Genomic DNA, 20,070 nt, shown 5'->3' with positions numbered 1-20,070 from the left:
ATTTTAAAACCTCGTAAAATACCCCGTACCCAAGCTAGTTATAGCTCCAGCCTTTTCTAAATTATGTGCTTATAAAAATGCAGACACAAAATGAAACAATCCACAGACAGGAAATCTCTTTCCAAAATTATGTCATCTTACCCTACTTCTCAGTTATGATGTAAGAGTAAAATGCTGTAGTTTAATCTCCTTTTACTAACACTCTAACACTTCACAGCATGTCTCCAAGTATCTTCACTGCTGAGGAATTTTAAATAATTAAACAGAACAAGTCAAAACAAATGAATAAAATGCATTTAGACAGCCAGCCTCTCTGAATTATTTTTTAAAAGTTTGTAATTGTTAATTTGCAGCAGTCTGTAATCTGGGTCTGCTGCTCTGTGATGAGCACCATATCTCTTAATCATTCAAATGAATTATAGTTCAACTACAGTTTGTGAAGTCCTTTCACAGACATGACATACTAATAACACTTTCATATGTAAGTACTTCCTCACTGTAAAGGGAGAATCATAGCAATGGATACTTGCAGTTATCTATGGAGGGCCAAAGCCCTTACTATTACAGTCATGGAATGCCCTTATGTATTGTTTCTACTCAGTTGCAGGCTCACAACGAGTTAAATCTCTTCCCCCCCCCCCTTTTTTTTTTTTTTTTTAAACAGACTGTTACTATATTCTTGCACAAACTGTAGAAGGGGCAAAAAGGAAGATTCTCAATGCTCGGGGCATGCTGAAAGCCTACTGAGGTTAATTTTTAAGAACAATCTTTACTTTAGGCCCTAAGTCTGTCACTTTAAATACCAGCTTTGCAGCTGAAGAAGTATTTGGATGTAAAAGATGAGAAATCGTTTTAGATTAAAAACCTTTTCAGATTCAGAAATAAACCACACTCACCACATCTAGGTGAGGAATGGACACGCATTAGGCAGAATTCTAACTTCATCACTAAAACAAGCATAGTGTTCATCTTGATGTTGAAATTGTGAGTGGGCTTCTATTCTTCTGCTTTTGGCTAAGTGAGACTATACACCTCCAAGATGTACACACGAACATTTTCAGGCACATCCTTTTTGAGGACTATTCTGAATCATACACCAAGAACCTATTGCATAGAAGCGGAAACACTATTTAGCACGTAGGCACTACTAACGATACCTAATGAGAAATACATTTACTTTCTACTAGTTGAGGCTTAGTCTGTTAGAATACTTCATGGTACTATGTGCATACTAAAACTAAGCATGTCCTTCAGTTATTCACCGAATCTAGGCCAGAAAGAGTATCAGTTTGCAAGACAACGCTCAGGGTATAAACTCTGACGGATAAGGTTGAAGAATTTGTATTTTATAGCTAATGTATGAGTAATGTATTTGCAAAAAAGAAGCTGAAATAATGTTGAGTTTCACAGAGAATGATAGCCAATTATCTGTAAGGATTTGTTCAAAGGAGGGATTTGTTCACCTTCCGGAGAATCTCTTCTCCTATGCACTAAAAAGCACAGACTGACCATTTCTTATTAAATAACGCCTCAGAATACATCATTATCCAGCATCAATAAGCCACTGGAAAAGAAGTGCTTGATACGTGACATTCCTAAAGCTTAATACACACTGCAGAAATATTGTCAAGAGGGCCCAAAAAAAGGAACTTAAATTAACACAGTTTATGGAGCACACTAAGAAGAAGGGGAAAGAATGAAAGGAAGCTCCTAAATTTCAAAGTGGAAAAGAGGACCAGTTTTGGCACATGCTGAATGCTGCATGTCACCCCTGCTCTGTGAGACTAGACCTACCAGGCAAGCAGCCTGTGCCTCGCTGGGATTTCCCTGCACATCTGCCCAAAATACAGAGCTTCCCGTGGAGTAGGTGCTACGCACGCTCATGATTCCAAAACTGCCCTATGTGCAATAAGGGCAGTGTATTCTCTACACACTGGACCTTGGGGCATTCTAAGCAGTACCAGCTGGCAGCTTACTCCCTGCCCACATGAGGAATTCGGAGAAAGATGAAGCTGAGAATGGAAAGCCCTAGTTTTTCTGAATCGGGCCTCCTGTGTAAGGGTACAAGTGCCATACGACTACGGTTGGTGTGCCCAGGTATGGACACGTGAAAGCTATAAAAGCTGGCTGAGCTAAGGAGGAATTAAATAATAGACCACTGAGGAATTACATGATTGATTCACTTTTGATGTGTTACAGTTATAATTATCTTGGTTTCCTAAGGAAACTAGGCTTTATAATCACACTATGTGTCTGTGTATCTATCATCTCTCTCCATCCCCTCTGCTGAATTACTTAATTCTTTGGCCACTTTCAACTAACTTTGATAGAATACATCCCGCTGAGGACAAGGCCACAGCATGCCTTCTGTATTAATGAGGAACCTACACAGCAATTTTGCTTTTTGAATACCCTAGTCACAGGAAAGGCTTCAATTGAACTGACATTATTAGACACTAGAAAAAAAAATCCACAAGCACAAACCCATTAGAGAGCAGCCTTCACGACATTCCACAAGTTTCTGTGGAAGCTGTAGCTCTACCTTTCCTTGCTCTTACCCAGTTAAAGACTCCACTATAATGTACTTTTTGTTTCCCAGTTGCTTTCATTGTTATGCCCTACACCAGAACATTTTGGGGTCACAGGCAGAAATTTAGGTTTACGCATTCCAGATGATGCCTGAGCAACATGTGCCCATGCGTGACTGGGGCTTCTGCCTGTCCAGAGATCCCAGATGAATGGCTAAATTCTTCATATTTCTGCTAAGGTTACTCAGGTTGCACAAAGGCAAAAGTTATTTGTGTGTATTCCTAAATCAATACATTCGATGGGGCAAAAGAGATCAGTATGACGATACAAGGGTACTGAACCATGACAGTGTTTCTAAACTTTTAGAATGTTTCCACAGCACCACTAAATATAAAAAAAGTTTTATGTCATTATATTGTAGACCTCTACCCTAAGGTGATCGAGGCATGTATTTCCTAATGTAAAGATGTGTAATCTTTGCATAAAATAACAAAGCTTGTAAATGGGACTGAATAATTAAAACTAGCTGGACCTGGATGTATTCCACCTGATGCTGGGCATCTGAGTCACCTAAAGTTAGACGGTGCTACACCTGGGCCTCGGTGTCTTGGTGTGTTGGAGAACATGAGGTGAGCTGGCAAATAAATATACAGTCTGCTAACACAGTAAGGCTTGCAGAAGGAAGAGCAGGATATATCATGATACTGGGGCGAAAGAGAAATATTTTGATGTTAAATTATCTTCAGTTAATAACTAAGAGATGTCCACTACACAGTGTAAAAATGTGGGAAAACAGGCAGTGAATAAAATTACAGAGCACTAAGTCCAGTCTTAAGCGTGCATCCTACCCTACAAGTATAATAAGTACAGTGTAGCTTACCGCTCTTTTGTTGTGTCCTTACCTTTACTGAGAGATAAAGTGGGGAAAAGCATGGTCAAATGGGACTGGAAGCAGCTGACATGAAACCAGTTCCATTAAAGCTTACTACTGAGTAATTTGTTTGTGTGCCCATACCATCAGAGTGCCACGTTGCATTTGTGCTATTATAGTGTAATTCTAAAATCTAATGCAAAAAAAGTAATAAGTCTTTAAAACAGTAAGTTCAAGAGAGTTTTCTGTTCAACAAATGGCAGAAGAAACACACACTAAACTGTTCTGGTGACTCATCAAAACATGATGCGCATTGTCCTGCAGCTTGTAAAATAACTTTGGGAATGCTTGTGCTACAGCTTATCTCTCTGCTTCAGTGGTGTTCCAACAGGGCTGAATTTAGCGCAGTGGCTTTTTTGACAAGCGCTGTTATTTTCATGCACACAGCACCTGGGAACCCCGTGCTGTTTGGTGGAATAAGGTAACTAATTCGTAATGTGTTACGAGGTTTGACAAAGTAACGTTACCAGAGCTCTCATTACAATTTTGAAAATTGATTTTAATAGCAGTGATGCTCCAAATCCTTTTCTATGTACATTTTTAATTATACGTTTACCAGTATATAGGGTAAATGAGAAAGAAAAGGAAGAGATGAAAATACAGATATGCCTTTTCAGGACTGGGGAAGTTAACAATGGAGCTGTTAGTATCAAAGAAAGCTATGCTGACAATGCTAGAGAATGAAATCCTCAGTCCACACAACAGAAACAACTTGAAATACTATAAGCTTCCTGACTCTGCTCTGTCAGCATGTCTCAGCTGAGCTAGTGGGAAAAATCTCAAAACAGCTGGATGAATTTTGACATTTCATTGAAATTAAAATGTTTCAGAGAGACTTTCTGACTTTCACAAAAACCTTGATTAAGATGATCCAGGACAAAGCAAAATTTTTAAAATACAGTATTCTCTTTTGTTTTGACTTTGGCATTTCAATAAACGCCAGTAACAGTTTCAGTTGAATCCAAAACTTTTGCTGTTAAGCGTGTGTGCACACACACACGTGTGCGTGCGTGCGTGTGTGTGTGTGTGTGTAATGTAAATATCACCTCAAACATTACTTAAAATGAGATCCAAAAGAAAACCTTTAATTAAAAAGCAGGTTCAAGTTTCTAAGAGGTAAGAATATATATTTATATATATATGTGTGTATATATATATATATATATATAAATTGCACAATGTTTACAAAGTCCACCCACTTAAAAGCAAGGAAACAAATACTTAAGGACGTCACTGCTCTTGAGCAGCCAGCATAATAAATGCATTACTGCTATCAAGGATAAAAAATTCCCATAGTGATACATTAGCTCAAGAACACAGCTCCTGCATTTAACCAGATGATTCATCAGAAAGTCAGCCAATCTGCAAAAAAGCAAGTCCATCTGGATAAACAAAGATGAAACCCGAGAGAGAGAGAGATAAGTTTAGTAAACAAGTCAGATCTTCTTTCCTTTCCTTTAAATAACTTCTACTGTTTTATCTTAGCTCTAACCTACAATCTTTGGATCTTAGTGTTCTTTTTATGCAACTCTGCATGCTTTCTTGCATGCTATTAATTTCTCAGATATTTCCCACAAGGAAATTCATATTCTTACAGATACATCCCTATTTTTATCAAATGGAAAAAAAGCCAACTTTCATTTTTTTTAACCACCCATACCACTCTGACAGAAAATTCTACAACATAAGACACTTGCTGTACACAGGAAATAGACCTGATCAATCAGAGGAAAATATTGTTGTATTGTTATCTTGGTTCAACTCCAAAAGCAGCGCTTAGAGGAATTAAGCGCAACCCATGCCACAAAATGTGGTATAGCAACTGATTTTTAAAGATGCCAAAATTACGTCTCACAGAGATTTCTGAGGACTTCATGAATGTTGCTTGCTTTTGAAAATCAGGTCACTATTTGACCATTTGGGTGAAAACACCTATTTAGAACTTTTACCCAACAAAAAAATTCTACAGACCTCCGTTAAGAGTTTAGTTAGGAGTCCCCTTAAGAACCAAGTGAATGGCAATTTTCTTCCAGTACAAGCAATATTAAGCAACAAACACTGAAGAATATACCAATAAACAGATGCAATGATCCAGCAAACTATTTTCAAGTCTCCCTAGCACAGGAGGAAAACACAAAAAACAGGGTGAAAGTTTCAAAGAAAATCATATTAAAGTTTAGCAAACAAGTCCTAGTTCTCAAAATTGTTTGCAGTGTTTAAATTTTGGCACAAAAGGAGCTGAATGTCATGAAAAGCAACGTGACTCACCAGTGACATTCAGCAAGCATAGTAATTACACAGTATTCGGATTTTTCCACTGATTTACCCTTCTCAGCTGATAAGGCTAGGGGTAGACCTGAAAACAGATGCCTCTACAGGCAAATTTTGGACAAAGGTTTTATCCAGCCATTCATCATTTCTACAGATCGGTACCATACGCCTTCAGAGGTTCTGCCACCCGATGGCTTCAGCGGGTCGGAAAGGTCAGGCCTTGGACTGCTGCTGCGCAGAGCCTGCTTAGGTGGACAACCTTTAGACACATAAACGGTCACGCCGAATCTAACGGGCCGCTGCCCTACGCGGCCCGTCGGCTTAACCGGTCGTTTCACCCCTCTGCATTACGCTCGCGCGTTTTTGGCTGCCGCATCCGAGCCGGGGGATTGGGGGGGGCGGGGGGGAGGTCACACAGGAGGCACCGAGGGAAGGCAAGGAGGGAGGCAGCCCGCTGCCCCCGGACCCGCCCGCGAAATGGCGTCGCGCGGCCGGCGGGGCTCACCAGGTGCAGGGCCAGCGGCAGCGTCAGCAGGAAGAGCCATAGGTAGAGGTGGCAGCTGTTGGTGAAGGCGCCCTGCTCCGGGTCGTAGTACCAGCCGCCGGTCAGCGCCGCCCACACGCCCTGCCCCACCAGCCGCGCCGCCGGCGACACCATGGCCGCCGCCCGCCGCCCCTCAACCGCCGCCCGCCGCCGCCGCCATGCCGGGCGCCCGCGGATTCTCCCATAGTGCCCCGCGACGCCGAGCATCCCGCGGCCCCACCCCGAGCGCCGCCGCCGGGCGCCGCCGCCGCCCCGCCCCGCCCCGCCCCGCTCGGCGGGCGCCGCCGAGCGGGGCGGGGCGGGGCGGGGCGGCGGCGGCGCCCGGCGGCGGCGCGGAGCGGAGCCCGCCGAGCAGCGCGGCGGAGTGTCCTGGCCAGCCCAGGCGACGGCAGCGGTAGGAGGCCAGTGTCCGCGCCCTGTGGCGAGCCTCCCGCGCTCGGTTAGTTTTGCCGGATACTTCAGGGGTGTTTTAGGGCTGGAGGCTGTCAAACTTTTGTCCCTCGTGTTTTGACAATTTTGCGTGTATTTCGGCAGGCAGGAGGGAAATTTCCGTGAAAACCGTTTGGCTTCTTTCAAGAAGGAGTTTTAAGGTTCAATGGAGTAAGCCACTTCTGTGTGCTTTGTAGGTGTTTCACAGAAAATTATAAAAGACCAAGATAATATTAAACATATCTGTGAGGTAATTAACCGCATCGCAGCTCAGTTCCTCATGTTGCTCTCTACACGGCCACATTGAATGCTTGTGTAACGGGAGGGATGAGACAGCAGTATAAGTGAATGACTGGGGACAGGGGAGGTGTGGGACTGTCGTCAGCAGCACTGGTACCTTAAGATGTTCATGGAACTGTAGCCCACGGGTTTTGAGTATTTATTTGGTTTGTCCTCGTTAAGCCTGTTGATCTGTATTAAGGAGGTACAGTTCTACCAGTGCCCCATGTGCTACTCCTTTAGACACGTCTTACTTAAATCTCTTCCTTGCTGAATGGAAATTTTAATTTCTCCCGTTGCATAGTAAGAGAAATTCTTTTCAAAGACAATATGGTTTGGTAACACAAACTTAATGATTGCATCATGTACAATAGCCTGCTATGAGTAATAATACTCTTTAATATGTGAGAACTCAGCACATTTCTTTTTCAGGAACCACTGAGGTTGTGTCTTCCTTACACATATTCACAAATAAAAACATTTACACGCACACCTCCAAAGAAAAGAGAACTGCGTAAACAAAGGTGAAAATGAAAGTTTCTTCAAAGCTTCCTCTCTTGTTTTTTGATACCTCTAACTCATATAGATTATTATTTGGACCCCCTAGGTGGTGAAGGCTTGACTGAAGTTTATATATCATTGAATCTCATTAAGCTGACAAGTCTGTTCATCACTCAAATCTTTCACCTCATCTTCACCACTGAATAATGTTAACATCAAACATTTTTTGATATAACGCTATTGGCAAGAATAAGGGGGTCCTGTAATTCCCAGCTAAGGGTGGGTGTTCCAGAAACAATGTAGATGTGCAATATTACACCTACAGCTACAAGAATGCCAAAGATGCAAAACACGACCACAGATTTCTCAAGGGAAGTCTATGACAAATGGAGCAGTAAGCTTTACTACAAGTTCCATATTCTGTTCTTCTTAACAATAAATCCACTAGATGGTGCCATGAGAAAAATTACAGACATTTTATATTATTGTTTTTTAAATTATTTTCATTATTGGAAAACCTAGGAACAGCAATTATATAGCAAGATCTTAGAGTGGTAGGCACTGCAGAAACATTCAACAAAGAATAATGTGACTGCAGCAATTGCTGTTGGATAATGGTACTTAAGAGAGCAAATTTTGGAATAATAACTCTAAATAAATATTTAAACTTTTCACTGTACTGCAACCAAAACCTTGTCTGACCTAAAACATTCCACAGTTAATTAGTTCCTGCAGATTCCTTTAGATAACAGATAAAGTTCAAGGTGGAATTTGTGTGGCAGAATGCTTGTATTACAACATACTTTATGGCTTTTATAGTAAGGCAAATATGCAGATAAGGAAAAGAGTTATAATTATCTCTCTGAATAGCTGCAAGGCATTCTCTTATATTAAAGGAAATGGGAAAAGACTTGAGAGGTATGCTGGTTCTACGTTCTTTCTTTTTGGTTAACATGGTTCAGGAAGTCACTTTATTTTTGCCTTATATGAAGAACTAGAGTCATAGCATAGAGCAAGGGATAAACAAGAATCTACGAATTTTGTGTACTATAATTTTAATTTTCTGAATGACAGTGTATACACTGGAACTTAAGTCTTGCAATACACAGTTGCAAGTTTCATGTTTATGTAGAGACGTACAGTGCTCTGGATGTGGGCTTTTATGCAAGAAGTTGAGAGGCATTCATCACTGCCCAGCAGTGTGGTTTGGCACCTTCCTCAAGTCTTGTCTCTCCACCTCAGTTTCCACCTGAGGCTTCTCCTGGCAGCAGCTGCATCCAGAACCACAGGTTCCACAGCACAAAAGCTCCGAAGATGAAACCAGACCTTGTTAAACTTTGAAACACATTTCGCACAGTGTTGATAGGAAGACAGTATGTCCCCAGCCCACACGCTTCCTTCTAACTTCCAATGAAACAACCACCGTAGTTTAGAAAGTGGTATGAGTTTCCCAGCTCACATCAGGAAGATCTTTATCCGGATACGGCAAGCGCAACGCGTTTGCTATTTTTCCAGCAACCTCCTAATGAAAGGGTTAGGTGATCACGCCACGTAGGGCTGTAATCCTCTCAGCCTCTGCATGGGCAGGCCGGCCAGCCTGAAGGGGCTGGCGGTGGACAGCGAGCACGGCAGGGCGCCGGTGCGGGGCGAAGGCGGGCGCAAGAGGAAGTACACAGCTGCGAGACGGGCATCTGTCCGCGGCAGAATTAAGGAAGCTTGATTTCTTAAGAACAGCTTGGTTTTGTTTCTCGTAAGGTCCCAAGACTGCACAAGGAAGGAGAGCGGCAACGCTGCCGGCGGCACGAACCCCTCGGCCACGTCCGCCTCCTCGGACGTCCAGCGCTGGCCTCCGGCGGCGGGGGCGGCCTGCCCCGAGAGGCCGCAGCCGGCTCACCGAGCACCACGGCGAGGCCAGCACCCCCCGCAGCCCCGCGACGAGCCGTTACACCGCCCCCTCCCTTCGCCGGGCCGGACCGCTGCGAGCCGCGCGCCAGGCAGTGCCCCGCCCCCCGCCAACCGGCCGGCGCGCGTGGGCGGCCGGGCGCGCGGCACCTGCCTACCTACTCGCCCGCCCGCTCCGACCCTCGCCCCCTGCCCCTCCCTCCCGGCCCTCGTTTACACGTGACCGCCGGCGGCCAATCCGCTCCGGCAGGGGAGGGAGGCGGGCGCGAGGTCGCGGGAGCCCTCACCGCCCCTTTCTTCCCCCCGCGCGCTTGCGCCCTACCTGGCGGCCGCGCGGCGGCGGGGGCAGGGCAGGCCCCGCCCCTGACCCTCCGGCCCCGCCCCTTCAACCCGGCCCGGCAGCCCCCTGCCGCCCCTCCCCCTCCCCCTCGCGCGGCTCCCGCTCGGCGGCGGCGGCGGCGGCAGGTGAGGATGCGGCTGGCCGGGCGCCCCCGCGGCGGCGGCGGCGGCGGCAGCGGCGGCCGCCGGGGCTGAGGTCGCTGCTATGGCTCTGCCGGGCGCCGGGGCGGCGGCCGGCGGGGGGCCGAGCCCGCTGTGGACGGCGCTGTACGACTACGAAGCGAGCGGCGAGGACGAGCTGAGCCTGCGGCGGGGGGACGTGGTGGAGGTGCTGTCGCAGGACGCGGCCGTGTCCGGCGACGACGGTTGGTGGGCGGGGAAGATCCGCCACCGCCTCGGCATCTTCCCCGCCAACTACGTGACCCGCCAGCCCCGCGGCGCGGCGGCGGCGGGCGGCGGCAGCGGCGGCGGCGGGCGGGGGGACGCGGCGGGCAGCCTGACGGAGATCGACTTCCAGCACCTGGAGCTGCAGGAGATCATCGGCGTGGGGGGCTTCGGCAAGGTGTACCGGGCCACCTGGCGGGGCCGCGAGGTGGCCGTGAAGGCGGCGCGGCAGGACCCCGACGAGGACATCACGGCCACGGCCGAGAGCGTGCGGCAGGAGGCCAAGCTCTTCTCCATGCTGAAGCACCCCAACATCATCGCGCTGCACGGCGTCTGCCTGCGGGAGCCCAACCTCTGCCTCGTCATGGAGTTCGCCCGCGGCGGGTCCCTCAACCGGGCCCTGGCCGCCGCCGCCGCGCCGGGGTCCCCGGCCGGGGCCGCCCGCGGGGGCCGCCGCATCCCCCCGCACATCCTGGTGAACTGGGCGGTGCAGATCGCCCGCGGCATGCTCTACCTGCACGACGAGGCCATCGTCCCCATCCTGCACCGGGACCTCAAGTCGAGCAACAGTGAGTGCCTCCGGTGGGGGGGCCGCTGTTAGCCCGCGGCGGGTGCGAGGCGGCCCCGGGGAGGGAGGGAGGGAGGGCCCGGCCGTGCGCTGGCCCGGCGCTGCGGCGGAGGCGGTGGCACACGCCTGACACTTCCTGGCGCGGGGCCGTTTCGGCCTTGCCGGCGGCAGCCCGCTGCGGAGGCGGCGAGCCCCGGCCGGCGACTAGGTCGGGAGACGGCCCCCCGGCCGGGGCGTCAGGCCTGGGCGGCCGTAGGCACGGGCATGGTCCAGAAGTCCTGTTTCGCCCACAGATAGGTGTTGCAACCTCGGGGGCTTGGAAGACTTGGATGATGGGCTTTGCCAGAAGCGTGGGTTGGCAGCGGACTGAGTTGTCGTGGTTGTAAGCTAGTTACAAATTCGTTGTGAAAAGTTAGGGAGAAGAGGGTTTACTTGAAACATACGCAGAGCAAAGTCCTGCCTGCTCAGATAGGAGCTTATTTAAAGGCTGAGGAGGATAAGATCCTATACGCGATAGCAGTTGTAAATTCGTGGGACGTCTTTTGCTCTGGTGCATTCTGCAGTTTCAGCTTTTACAAGAACTCAGTTTACTATAGCTTTTAAGTGAAATGTTTAATAATGGTATTATCTGTCTTATTGCTGAACAGTGGTATGCTTTTTCATTGCATTGATTTAGCATTGATAAAATTCACCCACTTAACGAACACTGAGGCAGAAAAAGCAGTAGCTTGAGAACGGTAGAAACTCTTGTGCGGTTGCTGGTTTTGCATTCAGCCTTGGGCATGAACAAAAGGTACCTGGAAGATTGAGGGGGTTGCGCAGTTCATGATTAATGACTCTTTGGCCCATCTGCTGGAGCTGTCACAAGAACATCTAACATTTTGGCAGTTGTGACAGTGGAAGGCTGGTTACCTAGAATCCAGGGATGTTTACGGCTTTCTATGATAGCTGTGTTTTGAATTGGTGACCTGAAAGTGGAAATCCATGTCCTTTTGTAAATGTCTGGAGTCCTCTCTACCCCCATCCCTTTCTGTATTTCAAATGGGCCAAATATGCAGCAATATGTTACTCTTCGTTCAGCTGGGCATCCGTAAGTAGTCCAAAGGAAATGAAAAAGTTTGTTCAAGTTTCAGCTACTTTCTTTAAAAGACGTTTTCGGTGTGTCTTGAAGGTCACTATACATAGGTTGTTAGGGCAAGGCTCAGTCATGGGGCTGTTCCTGAGAATACTTACACTATTTCTTTTATAAAGAAAAGACCTATCTGACTCCATGGATTTAGTCGTAGCACAAGACGATGGACTCGTGGAACCTACCTTTAGTGTCTTATATATGTCACGGCCAACACCTTAAATTCTAAGCAGTTGTTAGTAGGCTCTCCTAGTTTGGCGCTCAGAGAGCTAGCTGCTGTTAACTTTAGTATCTGGGTGACTTTTCTTAGACAAAATGGGTTGCTGTACGCTAGCCTTAATATAACAGTGGCAAAGTCCATGTCTGAAAGGGATTCATAACCCTGTAGTTCAGCATAGGACTTAAAGCTGAGTTGGTGACTGCAGTGAACTGATTGCATTATAATCTCTGTGTATGTAGATAGTGGTAGAGGGTACTATAATATGCTTTTAATCGTAACCTCAGCATATGTGCTTATTCACTGCTTTCATTATTACTTTGGTTGCACATTTGCTTAACTTTAGCCACCTAGTTCTCACCCACGCTTCTTAATCTTACTGAAGCTTGAAGACAGTACTGAAATGCTGAATTGAATTATGTCTCTCGATCACCCCACTAAATGGTAACATTGGAAGTTTATAGCACGATAGTGATACAATATGCTGTAGTCCTTAGATTGAATAATATGAGTTAAAACGAATATGTAATCTTCACGGTATCTCCTGTTCTGTTAACTTTTCTATTAATCTAAGATTTTAGTTGATTCTTTTCAAGTAGTCTTTTCCTATCTTACACAGTGGGAACAGAATCCTGGCTACCTGGTAGGTGGCTACCAGGATTGACTGATGGACACTCTTAGTGCGGACATTAACAAATGAGCAATGGCTATAGCTGCAGGCAAGGTTCTGCTATACCAGACCCAGCTGGGCCCATTCCTCAGCAGCTCCTCGCTCCTTTCTCTGGGCTACCAGTGATGCTGTTTCTGTACTCTCCATTAAGCAACTCTAGCTAGTATACCAATTTATCAGTCTTATTTATGCTATCTTACTGACTTGCCCTAAGAAGGAATTTTTCTTCTTTGGAAGACAAATTGGAAAAATGACTTCCTCTACTTTGTTAAAGTAAGGAAAGCTCACCAAAAGGTAGGAACTGTTTTTTCCACCCGTGGGAGCTGCTTTCATCAGCATATTTGATCCAGAAACGGTATATGCCTGAGCTTGTGGTTGGCAGGCAATAGATAAAGCAAGCACCTCGAAGGCAAGTATGTTGTTTCTTTCCAAGCCCCCTCGTACAACTGGAGTCTGTAGGACAGTACACCTAGTGCTGTTACATTGATGCCAGATTAACATAACTGGTGAGAGAGGGTGCCACAAACAGAGCAGCAGTAGTGAGAACAGTAGATTTATTAAAACAATGACAAACTGGGTTTGTACATACAAGTTTCCTTGGACTCTTTTTGGGAGGTGGGAAAAGGTTTTCCTTTCTGCCAAAATAAAAAGAGGGAAATAGACAACTTTTTTCCGTAATCTGGAGAAAAGCTAACAAACTTAGTTGTGAGGGCTGAGCAAGGAAAGAAGAGGTAACTCAGGTTGTGTTAGTATCAATCTCTTTAATTCTTGGGTGCATATAGAAAAAATAATATGTAATGGTTATGTCAGACGTAGACAAAAAAGGTGAAAGTAACGCGTTTAGCTTGAAGTAAGTGTAATAAGAACTACACACAGTAAGCATTACTTATACTGCTGACTTGCAAATAATCTGTATGAGCTTTGTAAATAAATCTTTGCGCAGGTGACATGGTGAGAAGTTTCTCTGGAAAAAAACTTGGTCCATTTTGAGAATATCTTCCTAATAAGCAGTTCCTGTAGTTGTTAGATATACTTTATATGTTAAGGAAATAATCCAGAATCAGAGTTAAGATGTGGACTTTACCTGGAGTTTCTCAAACCAGCATGGATAGTCAAGGAATTCTGAATTAAATCACAATTTGAATTACTGCAGTTATCTAAAACTTGTGAAAATACTTGCACATTCTTAACTGTATCTCCTGGGTACAGACTTAATCGTGCTCAAGCATGCCAGCTGATTATGAAAAAGCTGTGGATGTTTTACCAAAAATACACAAATTCATCTAAATCAGACATGCGTAGTTGCATGTCTTTTTTTGTACACCTTCAGCTGCTGGTTTGCTGACTTCTTTCAAATGGCAACTTCTTCCTCTGGGGAAATCAAATTGCTTGCTTCTGGGCATGGATGCCACATTACTTATGAGAATAGCGGAGACCTCAGTTAACGGTGGCTGTTTATGGGCTCAGCACAGCTTTGTCTAGGCTAGGATTCTGAATAAAGCTACTAGTATGTTTGGATAGAATATGGTAGGTATGGTAGGCTTCACTTTCTGAATTCTAGTCTAAACAAAGCAGAGATTCATGTTTTTGGGATTGTTTTCAGATCATGCAGTACTTCTACCTTAAAAACAAAACAGAGAGGGGGGCTTATCATTAGAGTAGTTTGTGTACTGTGGAAAACATAATAAAAAGTTCCTGTCTTGCTTATGGCATAGACCAGACTTATCCATGGGTGAATTATAAGAGGCAAAGCACAAGGTTGAAGCTGTGTAGATTATATGTACCAACATAATACTGATAAGTAGTCTATGTTCATTTGTCACAGATGTATATGCAAGTAGGGCTGGGCTTGCTATGAGTTCCACCAGTTTCTTGGACATCCTAGTATCCTTTGCAGTCCTCCATTCTTTTAAGTGTATTGAGATTATATTACTTTTAGAAGTTGTCAAGGACAGTTTGACTTTCAAAGGTTGTTGAAAAAGGCCATGGACATGACTGCTAACGTAAGCAATGCTTGAAATCTGAAGGAATCAGACGTACAATTGAACAGTGAAGCTGCGCTTTGGACAACCCACTTTAATGTGGTATTTTTCAATCTCATGAGAAAATTGGAAGGTAGAAATTGTTTGGTTTTAAAATCTGAGTAAACAAGTATGATGTGGTTTGACAGAACCATTGAATCAATTGCTTTTGGTGGGAAAGGTGTCCCAAAGTTTGAGAAAAGGAAGAACAAATAATCTCTGGGTCTTTGCTATTATAGATTTTTTTTTTTTTTTTTGCAGCAAAATTGTTCAAGTTATGCTGTTAAACATCCTTAAGAAAAGATGAGAGATGCTTTGAAAAACTTTGATCAAGGGTATTTCCTCAGACTTTTTCTTTTTTCCCCTCAATCTACTTCCCCTGTGAGCAGGTTGGATTAAATTCTGATGACTTTTAGTTTCTCTTGGTCTTGAGAGTGTTGCTTTTAAAAGCTAAGGAGGTTAGCTCTTGTGGGGGTAGGAGGAAAAAGAAATTAGAGTCAATCGTATCTGCAGTCTTCTGAACTAATTTTATTCTGAAATCACTGGGGCACATAATCTGTCCCTTTGCTCTGTTTTGAAGAGGGAAAACTTGCTCACATCACAAGTAAAGCTTGTAAGGATTGCTTATGTGTTATAAAATGCCTGAAAATTAACTATCTTTTAATGTACATTTACCAAGAAAATTGAAAATAAAGTTTTATTACTTCAATAGTTTTGAGGGGGAAGAGAGGTGGATTTCTCTAGAGATCTGAACTTCAACCTAAGTTTCTGTGGAAAGAAAGTTCCAAGATGGCTTCTAATGACAGTGAGACTTTAAATTGTTTCTGTGAATAGCACTGAGCCAACTGGAGCCATGTAACAGGTTGCTCTGTGAGCACGAAGACTAAAAAAGCTGATTTTTCTACAGGCATGTACGCTATCTCCTTCACTTCCCTGTGACACTCATTCAACTTTTGTTCCTCTCTTCCCTTCCATGTTCCTAGCGTCCTTGCTGAGTTAACCCTAGCTTTGTCCTATGACTGATTTATGTCACATTTTATAATAGGCTGCGTATACTGTAATTGGGTTGAAACAACCTATATTGCCTAGCTGACTGCTAAGCTCATACTGGCTGGTGTCTCTAAGGTCTAGAGAGGAATTAACATTTGTCTGTGGCAGAACTGACTGAAATTCCTCTTCCATAAGGCAGCTGATTTTCCTGAAACCCATATGAACCTGATATTTCTGAGAACTTTATATCACTTTGACCAATATCAGTCAGATAAAATAGGGAGCCAAAAGTTATCAGGGGGTGGGGGTGGGGAATGATGACTGACAGACAGATTGTCCCTTAAGAAGGCTGGCTCAAGAAAGAAAACCCTTAACCCATAGGCAAGGGGTTACTGACCCTAGGCAATACATCCTATAGTTAGGAAGTTGCTCAGAATGTAAATACTCTTGTAGATGTTTTCAGCCCTTTGTTTGTTAGCAGTTTAAAATTCTTGTGCCTCATTTTTCCACCCTGTGTTCATATAGCAAGTCATGGTACTTAATTGCTTTGCACTATTCTTAATTACTTAAATTGCATAAAACTAGAAACTGTTCTAAGTACAGCAACTTCCTATTCCACCTGTATGAGTGTCAGTAGCCCTGCCTTGTACTCTGCGGTAATGATAACACTGCTGTATTACAACATAAGAACTGGTCATACATCCTGAAGCATTTAGAAACGTAGAGCAGGAAGGAGCTCTTAAGTTTTAGTGCCCTTGTCCACTTAGTATTCTAAAACAACCCTCATGCAAACTGTAATAGGATTGCAGAATTTGGTTAATTTAGGTAACAGCATCACTTCTGAAGGTTATTATGACCTATTATAAGTTAGCATAGCATTGAATTCAAATACACTATTCTTTTGGGGGGGGGGGGGGGAAGGTCATTTGAAGTATTCTACTTTGTTTCATAAAAGGTTGCTCCCAGTAATCTGTTTCATGATTTGATGTGCTCTCATACTATGTAGGCAGGGTTGTAGTTTGTGTGAGTTTTTGTTTGACACTCTGAAGACCTGTTGCACTTCTGTGGGAGCAGCAAATGTTTAGCAACTCTGAGCCGTAGTGTATCTTTTTCTAGTTCTCCAAAGGAAATGTTCTGCATAGTGTCTGTTTTATTTGTACTTGATATACTTACTTGCTGTATGTAAATACATTGTATATTTTGTGTTCAGAAAGGGAGGATGGAATTCAGGAAAGGAAACAATTCTGAGTAGCTGATTGCTGTGGTTGTCACTATCTTCAGAAGCAGTAACTAGCACTAAAATGGCACAGAGATTCATTTCCAACTGAGGGATATTTTAAACATTTAAAATTTAACATATAGGAGCTTAATGGCTACAATATCTCTTAAATGAAATTTTGTGAACTACTACTCTGTAACATAGTATTTGTTTATATAATCTGTAAGCTCCCAGAGAATGAGTAACATCCAGCTGCTATTTTATATGTAGGTGGAATACTTAACTGCAGTAGCCATTTATTTGACCTTGATTTACTGTCTTCTAAATTTACTCTTGTTTGTTTTGATGCATCTCAAGTCTGGACATTAAAAGATGGAGAAATGAACATTCTTGTAACTCAGAATCTCATTAACTTGTTCAAGTAATTTGTTCAAATACATTCACACAGAGTGCTTATACTGAAAGCAAGAAGATTCTAAACTGAAATGCTGGCTGCATGTAATACAGTTAATTTTAAAAAACATTAACTTTTAACACCCCCTTTTAACTCCCTTTTAATACAGACCTTGATTTCCATTTATTGTTTCCCTAGCTATGTACATCCGTTAACTGAAACTCTTGCATAATGAGTCCAATGCAGAGTTGTTCCTTTATCTTATTTGGTGTTAAGACTGTATTTGCATCTCCAACAGATAGAATCGTTACTTCAAAAATAATGTTACTCTGATCACTTTCTGCATCTTTCTTGGTCACTCATGTCTTTTTCTTCTCCTTGGCTTTCCTGCTTCCACCATGCTCGCATACCAAATGAGCTTGTTACAGCTGTTGGAATTTTTTCTCTCCTGCTCTATGCTGGGCTCCTTCCTAGCGTTTTCTGCACGAAGCTCCTTTGCACCAAGGTTTCTGGTGACCTCTTTTTGTCCAACATGAGGGGTCATGTTCTAGTCTTTATCTCTGATATTCTGAAAGCTTTTCTGAAAAGAGAACAATTGTCTTCAGTTGCTTGTGTTTTCAGGTGGCTTTGTATTTTGAAGGGTAGGACTTCAGATGACAGCATTTGTAATAAATACTAGTATATTAAAAAAGACTTTTTAGCACTACTTAATTGAATTTCTTTCAAAGCTGTTGTCCTAAAGATATGGTCACATACCTGCCTCTGAACATCCTACTGAGTACTTCCATGGAAGTCAACTGTATATTAGACAGCTAAACACCTCCCAATAGCTGCTAAAAAATTCTTCTACAATTTCTGGTCATTCTCGTAAACACTGAGAAAGTAAAATTAACTGCTGACCCTAACACTTGTGAAATGAGGTATTGTATTTAATGTAAAATGGGATTGGGATTTGGGCATTCACAGTATTAGCCTAAAACTGGACAAACTTGAGATACAACTAGGTTTTCAGTTTGGGGTTCCCCCCCCCCCCCCCATGGGAGACTACGAACATAGTGAATGTGCTTGCACCTTCTTACTAAATTTTAAAAATTCCGTCAAAAAGTTGTATTATGCAACTTTAAAAGAATAAAAAAGTAACATTTACATCAGTGGGCTGTATTTGGATGTCGAATGCTGCTTTGTGGTTTCTTTGACCTTAGAAGATAATGGTTTTTTGTTTGCAGCCTGTAAGTTTTCTTATCACTAAGCATAAACTTTCTTCTAAGCATGCTTCGGTGTATCAAGTTCTGAAATAAAATGGCCTTGTACAATGAGTATTTGCAACATGGATGACTTCTGTCCTTGATTTTTATTTTTATTTTTGATGTTCTGCGGTTAAAATTTAAAGCATTGAATTTAATTTCAATGATCTTCACTGGTAATGCTTCTAACGAGTGCAGAGATTTGTTATTTTTGAGTTTCATTTTTTTGGTTAGAGGTAAAATTATGACATTGAAGCAGAATAAAAATATAGATAGTATATTTAATACCAAATTATTTGGCTATCTATCTTTGCAGTACCAAAATAATAATTGGTGCCATGGATTTACAGTCGAGGACTGACTGATTAAAACTAATTTCACAATCTTTACCTTACTTACCACGTTACTGAAAGCTTGCTCCATATCAGTAGCTGAAAGTAAGTGGATGTATAAATTTTGACCCACTTATCCATAACTTTAAGATGCAGTAATATATGATAAGATGAAAAAATTAAGTATTTGTATACTATACAAGGATTCTTCCTTCATGGAGTTTCCGGCTAAGTTGATCCTTTTTTTGTCTGGGCTCCTAGCTCCAATTAAATCAGTCCTGGACGTGCCAGTGTTGGCTATATAATCATGCTTTGTTCTCTTCATAGCTACTACAATCTTGTGTTTTGGCAGGTGTGCTATTAACTTGGAGCTGATAAGACAGCCCTCCCTCTCAAAAATGTAGTGGTAGCTGCTCCATTACTGTGGTTCGTTTTTGGACAAATTAACCCTTGGTAATGATTACATTTTAGTTCTGGGTGTATGAGTAGTTCTTGACTGATTTATTTTAATTTTTTTCATTAGGATTAGATGTTGCTGCTGTTCCCTGAAAGTCTTTGCATTTATTTCCTCATTTATTTGTGTAACAAGGAAAAAGTTACATTTTTTAACTCAGCACTGAGTATATTTTGCAGTAATTACTGAATCCAAAGAGCAGTCTTTCACTTCCCTTTTCTCTTCCCCAGTGAAAGGGAGTGCTGTCACGTTTTGTGGACTTTTCATTTTAAAACAAGTATTTTGCCCTTGTAATTAAAAATTAAAGTTCTTAGAAATGCGCAGTAAAGAGGGGCTATTCCTCAGCTATAGAATAAATGGTAAGGATGGAAAGCAGCAATCGTTTTACCATCTACTTTCCACTGTGTTTCCATCCTTTCACCCCACAGAATTATATAAAAACTTGATTTCCCCCCCACCCCAAGTTTTGTAACAGCCTTAGTTGGGCAAAAATTGTTTTAAAATAATAAGTCTCCTTTAACATTACTGTGTTAAAGAAACTAGTTTAATTTTAACCTAAAACTGACAAACTAAGTCAGAATTCTTTATGGAATGCAACCTATTAAATTTTCTCACAGAAATGATATTAAAGGAGTTTCATGTTAGCTGATGAGTTACTTGGTTAAGCATTTACAACCTGAGTTTGTTTGAATTCTTGGGCTAATTTTTCATGGCAATAGGCAT

The 20,070-nt window shown here is 43.2% G+C and overlaps 2 protein-coding genes across 9 annotated transcripts in view; one reads left to right on the top strand and one right to left on the bottom strand.

Moving 5' to 3' along the window:
- Window positions 1–6,412, bottom strand: part of PCNX2 (pecanex 2) — a 171,814-nt gene extending 165,402 nt beyond the window's left edge. For all 5 annotated transcript variants that reach the window (XM_068939009.1, XM_068939011.1, XM_068939012.1 and 2 more), the window contains exon 1: window positions 6,237–6,412. In XM_068939009.1, coding sequence (XP_068795110.1) covers window positions 6,237–6,389 — 153 coding nt within the window. In that variant the 5' untranslated portion in view covers window positions 6,390–6,412. The remainder of the gene's footprint in view (window positions 1–6,236) is intronic.
- Window positions 6,413–9,918: 3,506 nt separating this feature from the next.
- The window catches only part of MAP3K21 (mitogen-activated protein kinase kinase kinase 21), a 43,830-nt gene continuing 33,678 nt past the window's right edge, over window positions 9,919–20,070 (top strand). For all 4 annotated transcript variants that reach the window (XM_068939008.1, XM_068939007.1, XM_068939006.1 and 1 more), the window contains exon 1: window positions 9,919–10,678. In XM_068939008.1, the coding sequence (XP_068795109.1) occupies window positions 9,931–10,678 (748 nt within the window). In that variant the 5' untranslated portion in view covers window positions 9,919–9,930. The remainder of the gene's footprint in view (window positions 10,679–20,070) is intronic.

The sequence above is a fragment of the Struthio camelus genome, chromosome 3 (genome assembly GCF_040807025.1).
Source record: "Struthio camelus isolate bStrCam1 chromosome 3, bStrCam1.hap1, whole genome shotgun sequence".
In the NCBI taxonomy this organism is placed as follows: Eukaryota; Metazoa; Chordata; class Aves; order Struthioniformes; family Struthionidae; genus Struthio; species Struthio camelus.
This window is presented reverse-complemented; position numbering and strand designations above follow the sequence as displayed.